The sequence below is a fragment of the Nelumbo nucifera genome, chromosome 6, assembly GCF_055504915.1.
Source record: "Nelumbo nucifera cultivar China Antique chromosome 6, China Antique-T2T, whole genome shotgun sequence".
NCBI lineage: Eukaryota > Viridiplantae > Streptophyta > Magnoliopsida > Proteales > Nelumbonaceae > Nelumbo > Nelumbo nucifera.
This window is the reverse complement of record NC_142654.1, coordinates 2,749,540-2,765,975: the sequence shown is the minus strand read 5'-3', so window position 1 is coordinate 2,765,975 and position 16,436 is coordinate 2,749,540. Positions and strand designations below refer to the sequence as shown.

Below are 16,436 nucleotides of genomic sequence, written 5' to 3'. Positions count from 1 at the left end.
ATCCCCACCAATTCTGGCCTCCGTTGAGGAGAGAGAGAGCTAGGATACCCCGTCCCCTCTAGATTCCATCACCATTAAAACCAATCAACTCTAGCATGAGAGAGAGAGAGCGCTAGAATTCAACCTCGTCGCAGGTTAATTCAAATGAACAAAGCACCGGAATAGAGAAGTACCATTACCATCGCATGCAAATTTTTCCCTCCCCCCATTCTCCATCTGATTGGTTGACCCCGCCTATGGGCCTATGGATGAAAAGGCCAAGACTTATACTCCCGACTTTTTTTTAGATGAACCATTACCCCGGGGTGGCAGATGTAAAGGACGTTATTAATCTTTCATTATTATAATATAGTTTATTTATCTATAAAAAAAATACAAAAATATTTATCAATAAAAGGTGAACATATAATTATGGGTTGACATTTTTCCCGTCACCAACTTTCCCTCCATTTAAGGAAAAAAATGAAAGAGGTCAGAAAAGATGTATCGTTTTAATTTTAATTATACTAGTAAAAAAAATAATTGATCTTTTGTTAGATTTTAATCTCATAAGAGATTAAATCCAATGGGTTTGATTGGTCAATTACATGACAAATTGCACTTGCACACTTGATTGAAAAATTAGATTTTCTCTTGCAAAACCCAATTTTGAATTTATCCCACATTGGAAAATTATAAGCTTTGTTTCCAGTATTTTAATAGGAGCTGATTTACACTCCTTAGAATTAGTAGAGGAGAGTATGGGGGTTTGATATCACGTAACGCGCGTGCACGCGTGTAAGGGGCACTTTGCACGTGCGCACCCGCATGGCTTGCGAAGGGCGGCTTTAGTTTTGGTGTGATACTGACCGTTGATAACCGTTGATGAGATCAACGATCACGATTCGATCGGGTGTGATCAAGAGGCACAATTCAAAGTTAACTGTTAACTACTTTTTAAACAGTCACAATGTTTGAATTTGTGTTCAATGTGCCTTCTCTAAACCAGCACCTACATTTTCTTCATACATCTTCATAAACTATTTAATGAGCATGAATCAGACTCCAAAAACACACAATTTCGAAATTCACTCTCTCTCTCTCTCTCTCTCTCTCTCTCTCAATCCAGTCTACTACAGTCCCATAGAAAGTTCCTTTGGAGACTCTTCAACTTTGCTGGTTGCAGATTCTCACCCAAGGCTCTCTTGTATCTTGTGAACGAATTTGCCTGTAGCCCAACAGCAAACTCAGTAAAACTGAATGGGGGCAAATAACGTTCTAAAAACAATATCTTCAAACACACCTCAGAGCTCAAAGTTATAGTAACTCAATGAATCAATTCCATAGCCATCGAGAAAAAAAATAAAAAACTAATAATCCTACATGAACTTTGGTTGGTGTAAATTCAATTACAATCCAACTCAGGGTAAGAATTTACAACTGGCGATTGGAGCAATAATCAAGATATAACATATATGAGACCCATATAATAATCCAGGATTGGGACTCAAGGGTGGAGTCTGACAGGCATTATTATTTTTATTTTTGTTTTATTTATTTATTTATATTTGGTAAAATAACATGCTTTAATTAAAAAAAAGGATGGAGTCGGGTCGAGCAGAGCAAGAAAGTTACCTGACGAGTAAATGCAATAAAATATTCCAATTTATAAATGAACCACTCATCGTGTTTCCACTTCCCACCACGGTTTGGCCTTTGGCTCATGCTAAAAGGAAAATGTAACTTCCCAGCCCAGGCACCATGGTGGAGTGGAGTCTACTTGTTTGTTTAATTATTTATTTATTTCTTGTGCAGGGAAAGTGGCACTACAAGCACAAGAGCACGAGTGTAATAAGGCCGGCCCCAGTGGTCCTCCAACACACAACTGTGGTAGTGCTGTAGCAACTAGCAAGTCCATCCGGAAAATGGCCCGAGTAAAATGATTTCCTTTTCACTTAATAAGGTTTCAATTAACCCATGTTTGGTTTAAAGGAAAATGCAGAGAAAAGAAAATAAATAATAAAGAAACCTTTATAAATCTCGTATAAGTTTTACTATCTTTCCCTACCTTTTTCTTCAAACCAAACATAGCCAATTGAAAAAAAAAAAAACCAGGAGATTGGCTCAAAATTAATTAAGCTCAACTGGTCGAGCCACAGCAGCCTATTTGCATCCAATTTTAATAAGAGTAAAAGTTTAATGTGGCTGAAGTGAAAAATTTTAATGTGGTTGAGCTAAATGGTGTCTATTTATTTAGCTCTTTTCATTTTTATGTCTTTAAATTATCAAAAACGACTAAAGAAACAAAATTGCACTATCTTCCTTGTTTTGTTTTCTCACGTGAAAGTTGAAACCACTGTTTCTCGCTCCCTCGAACAATCTTCTCTCATGTTTCTTTACGTTCTTATCATTATTTTTTATTGTGATTAATTTTCTTTAAAGATAATATTTTGAAATCAAAGAATCCCCTTTCAAATAAGCCAGGTGAAGATTGTAGAGTAGTATCAAGAATCAACTTGTACATTGATTGGTGGCCTTTCCAGGCCAATTGACAAATATCACCCTGTACAACAACAGATGCAATTTATATATGCTACAGTGGTTATTTGTCATTTTGTGCCACACTCACAGCATCTGTGTTCCAAGACTCTAGCTGTAGGCTCTGTGTATGGAATACTGATGCGTGTTTGTTCGTGATTGGTTATGTAGCCTGTTAAACACAGTGGATGATCATACTGCGCCTCGTTTCATATTTTGCAATGATTTGTGTTGGGCTTGACACTAAGACTAAGTAGCCCAAGCCCAAAGTTTGGGCATCATTGAAATCAAGATGATGGGCCGTGATTCTTCACGGTTTCTTGTTATCCTCCAATGAATCATAATTGTGGGCCACACAGTCTACAGTGAATACATAAGAAATGAGATTAATGTCGTTCTACATTGCAAATAAGAGCGTTGTGTTGTTTTTCTGTGTCATCTCACCTTCTCACCAGGGTATTAATTGTAGTACTGTACAATTACTTGGGAACTAATTGGGCACCATATTTAACTGGGCCTGGGCCTAAATATATCATATCAGGAACAGAGTGTGGATCAAACCGGGTCTGATCTAATTTAAGCCCCTTTAGGTCATGTTTGTGAGTGCTTAAAAATAAGTGTTTATTTTGGTTATTAAGCACTTATTGGTATTTGGGAAATAAGCCCAAAATAAGTGTTTATTTTAAAAATAAGAGCTTTTTGTAAGTCCAAATTTTCAGCTTTTTTAAGTGTTTATACAATAAGCACTTATTCAATTTTTTTTTTTCTTTCAAAACTATCCTTAGTCAAATTTTAAAATACCAGTTATAATATTATATCTAGTTGAATTGAACAAAAGTACTTTTATGAAAGCATTTTTACAAAAAACACTTACGAAAAAGAACTTTTACAAAAGTGCTTTCACAAAAATGATTTCGTAAGTGTTTTTATAAAAGTGCTTTCAAAGGATATATTTTTAAAATTTGAAAGAAAATGAATGAAAAAATAGTCACAAACATGACCCACCTCGCACCAACCAATCTGGCAAAGCTCCTAAGCTTTATCTGCTTGTATTCCCCGGACAAAGTTCGACACTTCCACCGGGGGTTGATTTTTCCTTGCAGGATGTTGATACCAAGGCTGAGTTTGGAAGGAATACAAATGCAAATATGTAGAGTGCAAAACCTTATATTTTGTATGTATTTACAAAATATAAAGCAGCCCACATCTCAGCTACAGATATTGTGGTGACTCCAATTTTGCCCATTTTGGATCCGAAAACTTCACCCCTATGGTTTCTTATAATACATCCGAAAGCACAACAACCATTTCTAATGGCTGATGCATCAAACTTAATTTTGATGGAGTTCGGGTTGGAACCTAAAGCTTGAATTCCTACAGGATTTGTATCAAAGTATTCTTTAACATGATTTCAAGCTTTGTTATTATCTCTTGAGGGGTTAGATTCTAAGCCCCCACCCAAGAGGCCAAGAAGATCCCATAACCTGGCTAATGATTTTGCATATCAAGAAACTGTTACCATCTTATTTTACGCATTTGATCTGATGATCCACTTAAATTCTGTTCAATCCCACAGCACTCACTCTCTCTAGTCTCAATCCCAGCAACCCAACTTACAATTTTACACAGGCCGGGCTTGGGCCCAAAACTTTTTCTTTTTGATCTGCGTCCTGGATTATCTAATAGGTTGGCTTAACTCCAAACCGACATTTTCTTTCTCCCCACGCTTCTCTCTCTCTCTCTTTGGAAGTGCCAATCAAAGGATGAAAAAAGATATTTTCTTTCTAACAAAAAGATATTGTTTTCTTTCTCCCCCCGCAGATCCATCAGCTTCTTACTTTGACTTTTTTTGTCAGAAAGTGCTATTTCCGGGAAAACACCATCTCTCCGTCCGTCGTCTCCTCAGGAGATGGACGGGAGGACTTTCTATAAAAGTTTTTAACCCTATACTATTATAAGTAGCGCATCGTTTTTGCTGCTTTCTTCACTTCACTCCGGTAGGAAAGGAAATAGTTTGTCTTCTTGGGAGTGGGACTTGCAACTTAGGGAGGGAGAAGGGCTTTCTGTTTCCAGTTTCCCATTCCATCAGGCATCAATCGGAGTCGGAGATGGAAGATTTCGTCAAGGCCTTCTTCATCAGCAACCCGAGATTTTGGATTCTACTTCTGCTTCTGTTGGTCGTGTTGTTCGGGTGCGTAAAAGTTGTCTACTCCGTCTGGTGGAGACCCAAATGGCTGGAGAACCAATTGAAGCAGCAAGGAATCGAAGGCGCGCCTTACAAGCTCCTGCACGGTTACATGAAAGACTATGTGAGGTTGTTGACCGAAGCTTGCTCCAAACCCATGAATTTGAACCACCAGATTGCGCCACGTGTTTTACCATTCATCTATCAGACCGTCCAACAGTACGGTAAACCATTTGTCTTCTACTGTCGTCTCTATCCCTACTTTTCTTTTCGTTTGAACTGATCGTTTTCTTGGATGCATCATCATTTCTCAACATTAATTGTTACTTGTTTGATAACTTAGCCCCAAAAAATACATGTCAATTGCAACTTGTTTGTGAATTGTGACAGCATTCTCACTGAATTATATCACTCAAAATAAATTACCAATGAAAATTTGCAGTGTAAACAAATTCGATCGACCTCTCCTGTAAATCGCAACATATTGTGGGCTTGTGGCTGGCTATAAATGTGTAGACCACGGCTTGTTTTGTTTGGTTTCCAGCGTGTATTTTATTTATTTATTTTTTTTTTTGAGTGGATACATTAAATACATGGATCACTCTGTTCTGTACATCCCATGGAACACTTTAATCTTCCCACTTCTCTTTTGGGTGTGTAGTTGATCGTATGCATATTACTGTTGTTTGTTTTATGTAGGCAAGATATGTTACACTTGGTTAGGAACAGCGCCTAGGTTGATCATATCTGATCCTGAGCTGTTCAGACTAGTATTTACTGACAAATCCTATCAGTTTCAAAAGCCACCACTGAACCCTCTTGTTGATCTTCTGCAACTGGGACTCTCAACCCTGGAGGGAGACAAATGGGCTGGTCGCCGAAAAATGATATCTCCCGCCTTCCACCAAAATAAACTCAAGGTACTTTTCCCTTCCACCTCTTTAAGTTGAATTTACTTTACACTCAACCTATATACACATAAGGTTTCTCTGGGTACTAATCACATATATTAACAATCTTCATAGGGAGTAGGGATAGGGTGGGTCCATTTCTATCTAAAATCTATATTTTCTTCATGGATACATGGTAATCTTTGCTTCATCTATACTATTTTGTTTTTCCATTTAATTTCCCGGCTGCAGGGGATGGTGCCGGCATTCACTGTTAGTTGCAATAACTTGATCGAGAGATGGAAGAAACTTGTTAGTCCTCAAGGGTCTTGTGAATTAGATGTCTGGCCTGACCTCTCCAATTTTAGCTCAGATGCCATTTCTCGGGCAGCCTTTGGAAGCAGTTATGAAGAAGGCAAAAGGATTTTTGAACTTCAGAAGGAACAAGCTTTACTAGTCCTTGAAGCTTATCAAAGTTTATATTTCCCTGGTTTAAGGTACTGAACATCTTATCCTATTCCAAATAAATTTTGCCAGGTGAAGCATATTTAAATTTCAGCTTTCCTTTTAAACAAACGATGATTGTTCCAAATAGGAAGTCTAACAAAACAGCACCATCAATGCAATGGTTTATACAGATTCATTCCCACAAAGAAGAACAGGAGGAGGTATAGTTTGGACAATGAGATCAAAAGAATGCTGAGAGATATGATCCACCAGAAGAGGCACGCAATGATCACTGGGGAATCCAGCAGTGACAACTTACTAGGCTTGATGCTGCAATGCAGTGACCTGATTGATACACAAGTAAATGTAAAAAATTTGAGCAATGATCAGATGACAATCGAAGATCTTATAGAAGAATGTAAGTTGTTCTACTTTGCTGGCCAAGAAACAACAGCTGTCTGGTTGGCCTGGACCATGATTGTCTTAGCTATGCATCAAGACTGGCAAGAGAAGGCAAGAGAAGAAGTTCTGCAGATCTGTGGAAAAAGAACACCTGATATGGATGCTATATCCCACCTTAGGCTTGTAAGTGCTTCTGTTCTTCCGTTTACCAATTAGGCATCGTAGTTTCATTTCCTAACAAATGTACGAGTATCTAGTATATGTGAGTTTCCCATTGCACCTGTTTTTTCAGTAAAGCACTTCAGCCTAAGCCTGACCTATCTTTTGTTAGGCCAAAGACCAACCCATGAGCTTCAAGATACAGCACTAGCTGGCCTAAAGCAGGACTCTTGGGTGCTCTATTGGCCATCGTGTCCTATGTACTGTTGTGCTTGGTAACAGTTATATCATTGTCATGGACTCTATTCCTAGAAGTTTGCCTCCTACTTGGAACACCATCCAACCGCACTTAATTTGCAGTTATCTGCTACTAACAAACCACCCTTAATAATTTTCAGAAAAATTAATATTTATTAATAATAGTTTTAAAATCTTTTTTATATTTATGTATAGTAAAATTAATATTTATTGTATTTTCTGATCTAGGGACTGGGTATCTAATATTCCCATTTGCAATTCATAAAATTGAAAATTTGGGTTTATGAAGTATGTAAAAGGCCAGAATCAATTAAAAAAACTATGTTATAGGAGTAGCATCAATTGTCATGGTTAGGTTATGGGTCTCCCTCCCTTGCAGGTAACAATGATACTAAATGAAGTCCAAAGATTATATCCACCTGTGGTTAATCTATTCCGGTATACTCACAAGAAAACCAAGCTAAGAGACATATCCCTCCCTGCCGGGATTGAGCTTTATTTTCCAACATACCTTATGCATCATGATCCTGACATTTGGGGTGAAGATGCACAAGAATTCAGACCAGAGAGATTCTCGGAAGGATTTTCAAAGGCATCAAAGGATCAAGTTGCATTCTATCCTTTTGGATGGGGTCCAAGATTCTGTTTAGGCCAAGGTTTTGCCGCAATAGAAGCTAAGATGGCTCTGGCTATGATTCTACAACATTTTTCATTCAAGCTTTCACCTACATATGCACATGCTCCTTACACCGTTATAACTCTTCAACCACAACATGGAGCTCAACTCATACTACACCAACTGTAGAGTAATACACCCTGCCATCATAGAGGAGTATTTTTCGTTGTTGCTTTTTAATGTAATAGTTGGAAAAATGTTTGTTAGGCTGAATTGAGGTATTGAATTATTAGTGTAGCATTCCCGGTAATGCTTTGTGTTTTTGTTTGTTTGTTGTAATATTTGGAATAAGGCTTCATTATCCGAGTTAAGATATTTCAATCTGGTTGTAACTTTTTCCATTAATGATTTAGGAGAAGCATTCAGTAGCCCCTGTGCTACTACTAGATGTGTGTATGTATGCAACTGGTGGAAAATTTTGTAGAACTGAACCTTATGCATTGTAGACTGCATTAGAAGATCCATGAGAGAAAAGCCCAGCTTGATTGTGGAGTAAGACATAAACCAGAAGATGAGCAGTAGTGAAAAGATACCATTTTTTCTCTTTTCTTTTTTCCTATTTTTGTAAGTAATGAAGAGATAGATGAGATAACAGAAACAAGTAGTAGCCTAATCCTGAAAATGATCAAATGTAATGCTAGCTAAATCTACAAGATAACTGGGAATCCCAAACAAATTAGATATTAATTTCATGGCCAAGGTTGGCAATGAAATCAGCTGTTTGATTTCCCTCCGTATACACTTAGGGGTCCGTTTGGTTTGCAGTTGGAATCAGAATCGGTATCAAAATAGAAATTCTTTTGAATCAGAATCGAAATGGTCTATTCTCATAGTTTGCTTGGTTCAGACAGAAATGAGTAAAAATTGGAATAAGTAGGAATGAGATTTCATTCCCAAGGGAGGGGCAGGGAATGGCCATTCCCTCAAATGAAGGAATGTCATTCCAGCAGGAATGGGAATAAAATTCCAATTGCGCCCAACCAAACAGTTGGAATCAGAATAGCCCATTACTATTCCAATTCCGGACCCCTATTTGCCCTCTACTATCTTCTCCCTCCCCCATTAAGGCATCATCATTGGGCTTGACTAGTATTGGAATGTATTGCAATGATAAAAAAGGGATAAGTAGACTGTACTCTCCCTATTACACCATCCTCAATCGGAAGTCAAATGACCTTAGCTAGTCATTAGTAAAAAAAACATTGACTTGAAACTAGACAGGGCAATCTTTGATATTCAATGGTAGGTCAGAATTGTGATTAGTAAATATTTCTATTATACTTTTGGTTGACCAAAAACGTATGAGATGTCATCAAACATATGAAAAATTATGGAATATATTACACGTTTTCAAAAATATGAAATGTTTTTAATAATTTCCTAGTATACTATTATTGTATAAAAACATAATCATGTTTGCAAATATGCATATCTTTAATAGATTATGCATAATGTATGTAAAAACTAGGGCCTGGCAGGTTTGATTGGTTTTAAGGAGCCAGTTGAAGCCTAACCCTGACATCAGAATCCCGGGTTCAAGTACAGCCAAACCCAAGGTTAAAACCAGAAGTGGTGTTTGGCATCAATGGTGATTCTTTCTTGTCGATTATTCAGAAATCGGTGATTTTTGAAAATTCACCAAAAATTGTTGTTTGGTATCATTTATGCCATGTAAGTCGATTTTTGAAAAATTGGCCTTAGTCTATTTGGTATTGATTTTCAATAGCTGATTATTTTTATATTAAAGTTATTATTCAATGCCATGTTGGATGTCATGTCATCCTCAAAAAGTCAGAATAAGCTAGAAATCAGGAAACCGGTGAAAAAAGTGATCCCTAAAATGGGCTGATTTCAATAATCGATTTTTGACCGATTTCCTGAAAATCACCAAAATCGGCCAGCCAAATAGAAATTTCAATGCCAACTGCTCTAATGTTGACATGAGTATGTGGATCTGGTGTGGCAGTGATTTTCAAGAAATCATCATCGATGCCAAACATCACCCAAGTTAGTTACTTGTCAAAAAATCACCAACGCAGACCCAGCCCCAATTTAAACCAATACAACTCAAGTTGAGCTTAGGCTTGTGCAAGCCCAGGTGGGTTTGGTAACGCCTGGGCAGGCTGGTGAAGTTTATAGATGTTTGTTCACATACGTGGGTCAAGAAGTATATAAATTTTGAAATATACTTAAGGGTATACATAATTATATAGTAAACTCAACTTAGCTCAGAATTTTGTTGTTGTTGTTGTTGTTTTAGAGATCACATTTGTGCCCCACATGCACATCTCAGCGTGCATTGGGGACATCTCCCAAAGTTGTCAGTGGGAGATATACTCAATACACGGTTGGGATATGCTGTGGGGCATTTGTGGGGCACAGATGTGAATTCATTATTTTATTTATTTATTTATTTGTTTGTTTGTCAAGTTCAGTTGGGCCCAGAAATCTGAGTTGCAAGACAAACCTGAACAAAAGTTAGGCCGTGCAAAATGCTCGAGTTGGATCTTGTCGGGCTCAGTTTTACCCCACCCAAGTTATAGTCGCAGTTAAAAAAATACCAATATTTACTACTCTACCCGTTCAGTAAAAGTCATACAATATTTTCTTAGGGACTGTTTGGGGAGGATTTACCTACTTGTATTTGCACTCTTCACAAACTGAGCGTTTACCTTATTTTGTTTGATTGCGAGTACAAATGAAGTAAAATAAGACCTGAAACAGAATAAAATAAAGCTCAAAACAAAAATTAAATTAGAATTTACAGTACTAGTACAAATATAATTGCACTGAATCATCTAGAAATAAGGTAAAATGCATGGGGACCATGAACAAATAACATGTATTATTGAGGATATCCCGGGGACCATGTACCTTCATCAGGTTGATGTTGGTACATGAAAGCACTTTTTCATTTGTACTAATACAAATGCATGGGAGTGCAAATGAAAAAATATATATATATTCTGGATAATTTTGTTTTGGGTTTTACTCTGTAATCACACAAAATAAAGTGAATTTTGAAATAAAAATAAATCATACTTTGTATACAATTTTTTTTGCTATACCATAGCTTTGCATGATTGCAAATAAATTTGCACCGCAACCAAAGTCAGCCAAAAAAGATGATTGATCATTGATGGAACGCAAATTGGTTTGTTACCATACAAGGTAGGTTTAAATTATTTTTCATATTCATGGAAACGAATTGTACGGAGACTACTCCAATTTCCAAATCGTTAAAAATTAAGAACCAAAATTATAAAAATAAAACAAAACTACAACCAAACCTTGAAAACGAAACGTGATTTCGATTTCATGTACCAACATCAACATGATGAAGATAATGCCAACCAAACACACCGATCGAGAATTCTTTACATTGATTCTTAGTGATCGAATGGAATAAATTTCCGAAGAAGAACAGAGTTAATTTCCGAAAGGAGCTAGAGAGCAGACGACAATTCGTTTTATAAAGACATAAGAGGCATTAATTTCATGAGAACCCACACAAACGCTCATTGAAATCACTGAATTTGCTCACCCACTCCAAACTGAAAGGCCCCTCGGTAGAGAAATCTAAGAATTCATCCACATCAAGTCTAGTCGGGGAGTCCACGTCTCCTTCCCAGGTTCCCTCTTCATTCACATGTAAATTATCCTTCTCCACATCCCTGCAGGTTCTTTGTCGCTTAAACCCACATGTTGTTGTTTCTGTTCTGAGTATCTCCTTCTGGTTCACTTTCTTGCTCAAATGAGAGTTCCAGTAGTTCTTGATCTCATTATCCGTTCGACCCGGCAGCCGTCCCGCAATCAGTGACCACCTAAGCCATCATCGCTCGAATCAATTTATAAGATAGCAATACAATGAAGGAATAAAAAACAAAGAAATCCCACATTTGGAAGCGGATGAAATTACAATTGCAGTTTGTGCGAATTAATATATAGCTCATTTCACGAACCTGTTTCCGAGCAATTTATGAAGTCTAAGTATCAAGTCTTCTTCTTGGTCTGAGATGTTGCCTCTCTTGATGTTGGGTCTTAGATAATTCATCCATCTCAGCCTGCAACTCTTCCCGCTTCGATTCAGACCTGCAAGAATATACATATATACAAGATATCGAGGTCAGCGACAAACTAAATACATACTTAGAAATGGAGTCCCATATACTGTCATTGCGCCAGGAACCTACCTGCTTTCTCTGCAACTGACTTCCACCTCTGTGCACCATGAACTTCAATAATTTGAGCCAGCTTCCGATCTTCTTCAGCTGTCCATGCTGCTCTGTTTAGCTCTTTTTTAGCAGGCCCGTCGGTCATCAGCGCCATTATATTGTCTCTCTATATATGTCTCTGGAAGTTAGATAGTAGTAAAAGACGAGAGAGAGAGAGAGAGAGAGAGTTTTCTTCATGGAGAAGAGGTATCTATCTACCTATCTATGGCATTTATAGAATTTTAAGTAAGAAGGAGAAGTGTGTATGGGACGTCTTACCCTAAAACAGAGCTTTGTGGGATTACAAAAGAAGCTAAGAAGTCATAATGTATAAGAAAAAGCTGCAACTAGGTGATTTTTCTATGCATGAGCAGTGAGTACTGTTTTTAATAAAATAACAGAGGCTAGAATCTAAAGAGGAGAAGACAATCAACATCATCAATATCTACACTAATTAATCCGGTTATCTTGGTAATTTTAGCAGATGTCTTTTATAGCATGTGATCAATTAAATGTTATGGGAGGACCCACCTCCTCAAATTTGGAGCATTGATGAAAACAAGATATATATATATATATATATAATTTTTCATACTTAATTAGTTTTCTCCATTCTTTTATTTTGCGCTTGCAGTTAGAGATATTACGTGACGTCGATGCTAATAAAGCCACGTGAGCTTTGTCTTCTTGTTCTTAATTGTAGTAGAGCCTGTGTATCACTCTCATTCCTGTTCTCGTTTTCTGCTTTTTCTTCTTTTTATCCTTGTTTTACGAGGGCCGAGGAGAGAGAGAGAGAGAGCTTGGATTAATAAACCTCGTGTGATTTTCCCGGCTGAATAAAAGTATGAAATAATACAATATTGGCAAGAAGTGGTTAATTAAAAAAGGGAGATTAGGTTTAATTTATGAATTAGGTGAAAGTTAAAAAGCTGAAAAGCTTTTATTTTATTAAAGGATTAGGTAAGAAAAAGAGATGTAACCCCATTCATGCATAGTGGTAGCGTGTACAGACCATAACGATTAACAAAGGAGAGGAGAGAATGAGAGATCACATTTCACATGACACGCAGGCACAAGGATGTAAGGAATTGATGAGTTGATTTGATTAATTGCCTACAAAAAAAAAAATGCAATATGTTAATTAATTACGATATACAATTTATTAAACTCTGATTCCAATACTCACGGAGAGGAGACCACGTGCTTCATCATCTTTAAATGCCAAGACTAGCTACTACAGTCTACACATGCGTCAACAACCAACATGCACATGGGCATTTTTTATTTTATAAAAGGAAATAAAAATATAGGAATCGGGAGGATATGAATATCCATGACACAATTCCCATCTGCGCAAGTAGTTGGCGAGCATCGAAACAAGTGGAATTGAATTGATATTTGGGTTTTTTTTTTTCATCTTCATAATCGATCATATACATTTCAACAGGAGGTGGGCTTTGGTATTCCAATCTAGGAACTCTCGCTTCGCTTTGCAAAACTACCGGAGCCATTTAAGGGCAAGTGGGAGAGACTGAGACTGAGACTGAGTTCAAAGCATCCCACCTAGATGAATTCCAGACCCAGTTAGTTAATTTTTTTTTTTACTAGAAACCTGTAAACCTGTTTGCAAAGCAAAGCAATAGCCAAATGAATAAGAGAGCTCTGCCAAATATATATAAATGCTAATTAATTACTTTTATATATATTCATTCAACGCGGAGATAGTGAGATAGACCCCACAGTCCACACCCACAACCGAGGAATTCCAATTGCATTTACTGATGACGTTTCAATTCAACCGAGGAATTCCAATTGTAGGAAAACTCATGCTCCATTAATTCTCTTTCCATTTCCACCATGAAGGATATCTCTCGTCACATCATGGCCGACGTACACTACACTTCATCAATTTTTATACGTTCTCACTTTTCACTACTTGGGAGTTGGACTACTACGTACATTTCACATAGACATTTCATTTGACAACTCCCCTGATTTCAGTCCTATTTCTTCTTATATCAAAGAATCTAGGGACTTCGCCCATAAAAACTGTTTGTTTGAGTGGAATTGGAATCTCATTCTCATTTCTTGTAGAATTAATGGACATTCCCTCCCCCCTCTCCTCCTCCCTCAATAATAAAATCCCATTCCAACTGATTTTAAATGGGCCCTTAAATCTCTTCTCGTAGAATATTGATGATTCAATGAGTGTAGTTTCATTGAGTAAGCCATGCATGTTCTATCATATGTAGTTATCAACTCTAAAGTTCAATCATCCGAAAATCTCTAAATCTTTTCCCTTTCTATTTTCTATTGACTGAGTGGCAAACATTTAGGCTATGTTTGGTTTGAAGGAAAAGGTAAAGAAAGATAAGGAAACCTATAACACAGCCTTAAGAGGCACCAAACATGAAACAACAATGCGCTCATTATATTGGATTACAACTCCGACATGAAGGCTATGCCACTCCAGTAGGCTTGCTTGGGCCATTCCGGAACTAGCATAGTGGGCTTGACCGCTTGGGACTTGGGAGGGATTGTTAGTCGGATGGATGGATCCAAATTTTATCCGATTGATTATATAAATGGACCAACAATTAATTAATATATCATCTTGTATTCTTGTGGATTGATCATCTGATCAGCTCTGTGGACAGTCCAACTACTTCTCCTTTACTCTGATTTTAAAAAAAAAAAGAGTAAATTAAATAAAGACATTAACCATTTAAATAAGGTAAATGGTAATGGTAGAGAGATTATTATGACTAGTCGTTGCTTGCTTAATTTCTATTGGGTTACGTTGAAATACAAGATAGAGGGCGTTGCCACGTTAGTTGATTCTTTCATCAGTATAAATTCAAGAGCTATGTTGCAAGGAGAAGGACCCCCACCGCCTAATGGATCATCTTCTGCTACATCACATTGGAGGAATACCGCTTTCATTAATTAATTCAATTAATTGCTAAGGTTCTTTATCAATCTTATGCTTTAAATTTTGATGGTCTCTCGTTTTTCCTTTTTTTTTTTTTTTGGTTTTCAACAAAATCTGCCAAAAAGCAACATCCACCTACTACGTTACTCTCTCTGGCTATATCATCTACCCCTGCTTATTCTTTGTTTTATAATCTCTTATCCCTTGAAGAGAAGTTGTATTCTGATTTTGTTGATGAATGAAATGAGTCTCAGGGATCGATATTAAAAAGAAAAACAAATAAAAATAGAAAGAAAGGAAGGAAGAAGCTGTACAAGTTTAACTGGAGATGCAACTTGTAAATCCATTGCTACAAACACCACAAGCTACAGCCTGAAATGCCAATACACATAGGACAGTCTTAGTACCATACCAACCCAAAGAACAAAAAAAAAAAAAAAACATTTTTTTCTCTAAGTCCAACCATGATATCATACAGGCATGATTTCAAAAAATAAAATAAAATCAATCGACCAGTATTCATCATAATTGACGGGGTTTTGATTTGTCAAAGTTCTTCCGGCATCATACTTTTTTGTCATCACACATATTGTCGTTTTTTTCTTTCTCAAATCGTATAACATTATGCATACATCCAAAGCTTTGCTTATATTTGAAATCAAGAATTAACAACAAAAGCAACTGCCATGTGAGCAAAAATGTATTGTTTTTACTGACATGGTGGTTGCTTTTATTTTAGAAAACAAAACTATTCAAATCGGCCAACACATCCCTAAATATTCTGATAAATATAAGTTGATTTTAGGTTTCTGATCTTTTACACACATGACACAACAATTCACTGATTTTATCCATTGATTTTGTTCTTCTGGGGCAACGTATCATCAATTGGGCCAGCCCTTGGAGTAGAAGTTGCAAATTCCAGCCTTATTCTCCAGCCCATTTTTTGCCCAGCCCAAGCAAGCAAGCATTTTAGCGCAACCCATTTTGCAGAGGGGGTGAAAGAATTAAGAAACGGAAGATGGGAATCTACTCAACTCAACCCAACTAGTATTTGTAAGTTTGATCATTGATGTGAGTTCTACACTGGATACATCGTTTGATGTGACTGAAGCCATCAGTAATTCATCGTTTCCTCAGTTCTTACTACTTTTCCTTTTTTTTTTTTACCCGGAAATAAATGAAAAAACTGGAACCGACTTACAGAGAGACAACAGACAAAAGTATCTAACGTTGAGTTGCAGCAATTACATAATTAAAAACCGACCAAAAAGGGAGTAGCTAGTCTCTTGTTTTCCTGTTTTGATTTCTTGCGTAGTTCTACGTCGTCGTAAAGCCTTTGATAACCCATTGATCTCAAATGGAAGTGTCTCCACCTACTTCTCGCTTTCTCTTTCTTCCAAAAACTAACAGCTGACCATACTTCTTTTGTTTTTCTTCTCCACAGATTCGGGTCGTGTATTAATTAATGAGAGGAAAACCGTACTTACTTTACCAAAAGCGTATAGTGCTAATCGATTTCACAATCCAAAACCAATCGTGACAAGAAAAGAATACGAGGAGATTCAATGATAGTGTCGCACTCATTCATCACAGGAGTCAGGACAGCCCCAGTCCTGCCTTTTTCTCGTTATTTTCCTCACCTCCTTTGCCCGTTGTCCCCAACCCTTGAATTTGATTTTGATAGATTCCTATACCCATATATAAAAGTAAAAGACCGACCGACCGACCGACTGACTGACTGAAACTATCAAAA

The 16,436-nt window shown here is 37.1% G+C and overlaps 2 protein-coding genes across 2 annotated transcripts; one reads left to right on the top strand and one right to left on the bottom strand.

Moving 5' to 3' along the window:
* Positions 1-4,334: 4,334 nt before the first annotated feature.
* On the top strand, positions 4,335-7,866 carry LOC104609337 (cytochrome P450 CYP72A616-like). The gene is made up of 5 exons (XM_010275624.3): positions 4,335-4,926; positions 5,402-5,622; positions 5,845-6,089; positions 6,231-6,624; positions 7,238-7,866. Exons 1-5 carry the CDS (start codon positions 4,626-4,628, stop codon positions 7,661-7,663), a joined length of 1,587 nt encoding a protein of 528 aa, XP_010273926.1. The 5' UTR covers positions 4,335-4,625; the 3' UTR covers positions 7,664-7,866.
* A 2,834-nt stretch (positions 7,867-10,700) lies between these two features.
* On the bottom strand, positions 10,701-12,111 carry LOC104609336 (transcription factor MYB114-like). The gene is made up of 3 exons (XM_010275623.2): positions 11,728-12,111; positions 11,497-11,626; positions 10,701-11,358 (listed from the first exon to the last, which is right to left on the bottom strand). Exons 1-3 carry the CDS (start codon positions 11,861-11,863, stop codon positions 11,031-11,033), a joined length of 594 nt encoding a protein of 197 aa, XP_010273925.1. The 5' UTR covers positions 11,864-12,111; the 3' UTR covers positions 10,701-11,030.
* Positions 12,112-16,436: the final 4,325 nt, after the last annotated feature.